This window comes from Pterocles gutturalis, unplaced genomic scaffold, assembly GCF_000699245.1.
Source record: "Pterocles gutturalis isolate BGI_N339 unplaced genomic scaffold, ASM69924v1 scaffold44413, whole genome shotgun sequence".
NCBI lineage: Eukaryota > Metazoa > Chordata > Aves > Pterocliformes > Pteroclidae > Pterocles > Pterocles gutturalis.
In genome coordinates, this window is record NW_010124553.1 from 1 (window position 1) to 2,825 (window position 2,825).

The window sequence follows — 2,825 nt, forward strand, 5'->3', positions numbered from 1 at the left end:
GCCCTGCGCCTGCAGGCGGCCATCCAGTATGCCCAGGGCGACTTCTCGGTGGCCAAGAGCCTGGTGGAGGAGGCACTGACCACCGCCGCCGATGGCAGCCCAGGAGCAGCCGAGGACCCTTCGGAGCGGGCGGACGCAGAGATCAACCTGGGCTGCCTGCTGTACCGGCAGGGGGGGGACGGCAAGTTTGCCAGCGCCATGCAAGTGCTGGGTTACTGCCCTGAGCTGGCCTACAACATGGCGCTGTGCTACTACGCCGCCAAGCAGTACATCCCTGCCCTCAAACACATCTCCGACATCATAGAGCGCGGCATCCACCAGCACCCGGAGCTCAGCGTGGGCATGACCACTGAGGGCATTGATGTCCGCAGTGTTGGCAACACTCTGCTCCTGCATCGCACCGCCCTGGTTGAGGCCTTCAACCTCAAGGCGGCCATTGAGTACCAACTGCACAACTTGAAAGCGGCCCAGGAGGCACTCACAGATATGCCGCCAAGGACTGAAGAGGAGCTGGATCCAGTCACACTGCACAACCAAGCGCTCATGAACATGGACAAGCAGCCCACTGAAGGGTTTGAGAAACTGCAGTTTCTTCTGCTGCAGAATCCCTGTCCACCAGAAACTTTTGGAAACTTGCTACTCCTCTATTGCAAGCATCAGTACTATGACCTGGCAGCTGATGTGCTGGCAGAGAATGCCCATCTGACTTACAAACTGCTCACACCTTACTTGTACAACTTCTTAGATGCCATTATTACTTGTCAAACTGCCCCTGAGGAGGCTTTCCACAAGCTAGATGATTTAGCAGGGACATTGTCTGAGCAGCTGAGAAAACTCATGAAGCAGGTAGAGGAAGCTAGGCAAAACTGGGATGATGAAGCTGTAAAAAAGGCAGTTAATGAGTATGATGAGGCTCTGGATAAATACGTGCCTGTCGTGATGGCCCAGGCAAAGATCTACTGGGACATGAAGAGCTACGCAATGATAGAAAAGATTTTCCGCAAATCGGTGGAGTTCTGTAAGGAACACGAGGTATGGAAGCTCAATGTGGCTCACGAGCTCTTCATGCAGAACAAGTATAAAGAGGCTATTAGCTTCTATGAGCCAATAGTTAAAAAGCACTATGACAACATTCTCCATGTTAGTGCCATTGTGTTAGCTAACCTCTGCGTTTCATACATCCTGACAAGCCAGAATGAAGATGCAGAGGACCTGATGAGGAAGATCGAGAAGGGAGAAGAGCAGCTGTCCTATGACAATCCTGATAAAAATATCTACCATCTTTGCATTGTCAATCTAGTCATTGGTACCCTCTACTGTGTGAAAGGAAATTATGACTTTGGTATTTCAAGGGTCATTAAAAGCCTGGAGCCATATAACAAAAAGCTGAGCACTGATACATGGTATTACACCAAACGGTGTTTCCTGTCCTTGCTGGAGAACATGTCCAAGCACATGATCATGCTACGTGACAGCGTTATTCAAGACTGCGTTCAGTTTCTAAAGCAATGTGAGCTGTACGGAAGAGATATCCCAGCTGTCATTGAGCAACCCCTTGAAGAGAAGAGGGTGCACAGTGGGAAAAATACAGTTACCTATGAAGCCAGGCTTTTGAGGGCGCTAATGTATAAGATCATTGGGTGGACTGTGTAAATGGTGTTCCTGTACAGTGGAAATGAGAAATTTGTCTCCATTCTTTCTTATGCTTGTGAGGTGATGCTCACCCTAGTAGTCCACAGAAATACAGGTATTTCTTGATTGCTTACCTTTAAAGATTTTGTCCTGTATTTTAACAGCATTCAGTGGACAAGAGAATATTTGCATGAAATTAACATGCACCAAATAACTAGGGGCATTCTCAGTAATCTGTTGTGTTAGATACACTGTAAGATGTGTTGACCAAGAACTTCATTACAGAAACACCACAGGGTTTTCACCTATAAATTTTATCCTTCTGAAATGTAGGCCAGGTTTCTTTTCATTGGTTGACAGTTAAAAATAATCTGTTATCTATCTCTTCTAGCACAGGAATTGAAGAAACTGAGTTTTAATTCTCTAATTTGTGCCTCTGTGTGAAATGTTTCTTTCTTCTGCTTTTTCCAATGTATTTTTGATATGTTACAGATCATGTTGATGGTATATTCAAACACAAAAAATGGCTTTATAATAAAAAATCCATCCTGCAAATATTAGCATTGCCTTTTGCTAACTCAGTAATAAAGCACAAGTATTTTGGCAAATTACATACTTAATACAGGGACCAGGAATACATTCCAAGAAGGGTATATTAGGATGGTACCTCAGTCTAGGTCTACCCTTGCAGTAAATTTCATTATGACCAGATGTAAATGGCTTCAGAGACACTGGCCCCTTGGTTTTTGTGACCCCCAAAGCCCCAATGCCCGTGCCATCTGAGCTGCTGCCCTGCAGACCTGTTTGGTAGTGAGTGTTTACTTAAGAACACGGCCCTCCATTTGCAGCCTGGCCTGCCCCTTTAGTCCAAATTCTTAGAATATACCAGTGTCTGGTAAGAGACCTTATGAATGTGAAATTATTTTCCTTCTTTCTCAAAAAGCATGTAACTTCCATTTCATACAAAGCTTATGTCTTCTACCCTGTATCTCTTAACAACTCTCTGAACCCTGATTATTTGCTTAATTCCTTTACTTAGCGTCTCCATCGCACTGGTGTCACAGTGTATTTTCTCAAGAGTCTTCCCATACCTTTTCAACTATATTATGTGTTTCACAATGAAGTAGGACCAGAATAACTTTCAGTGTTTTTATGCAGTCTGGTTCTGTGCCACATGGCTGCTCTCCTTTTGG

General features: G+C 45.2%; 1 protein-coding gene across 1 annotated transcript; it reads left to right on the plus strand.

The window, feature by feature from the left end:
- Positions 1-3: 3 nt before the first annotated feature.
- LOC104458545 (tetratricopeptide repeat protein 30A-like) lies at positions 4-1,721 on the plus strand (the record flags this gene model as incomplete). Its single annotated transcript, XM_010078279.1, has 1 exon — positions 4-1,721. A coding segment is annotated over one exon (1,650 nt), but the record flags the coding sequence as incomplete, so codon positions are not given.
- Positions 1,722-2,825: the final 1,104 nt, after the last annotated feature.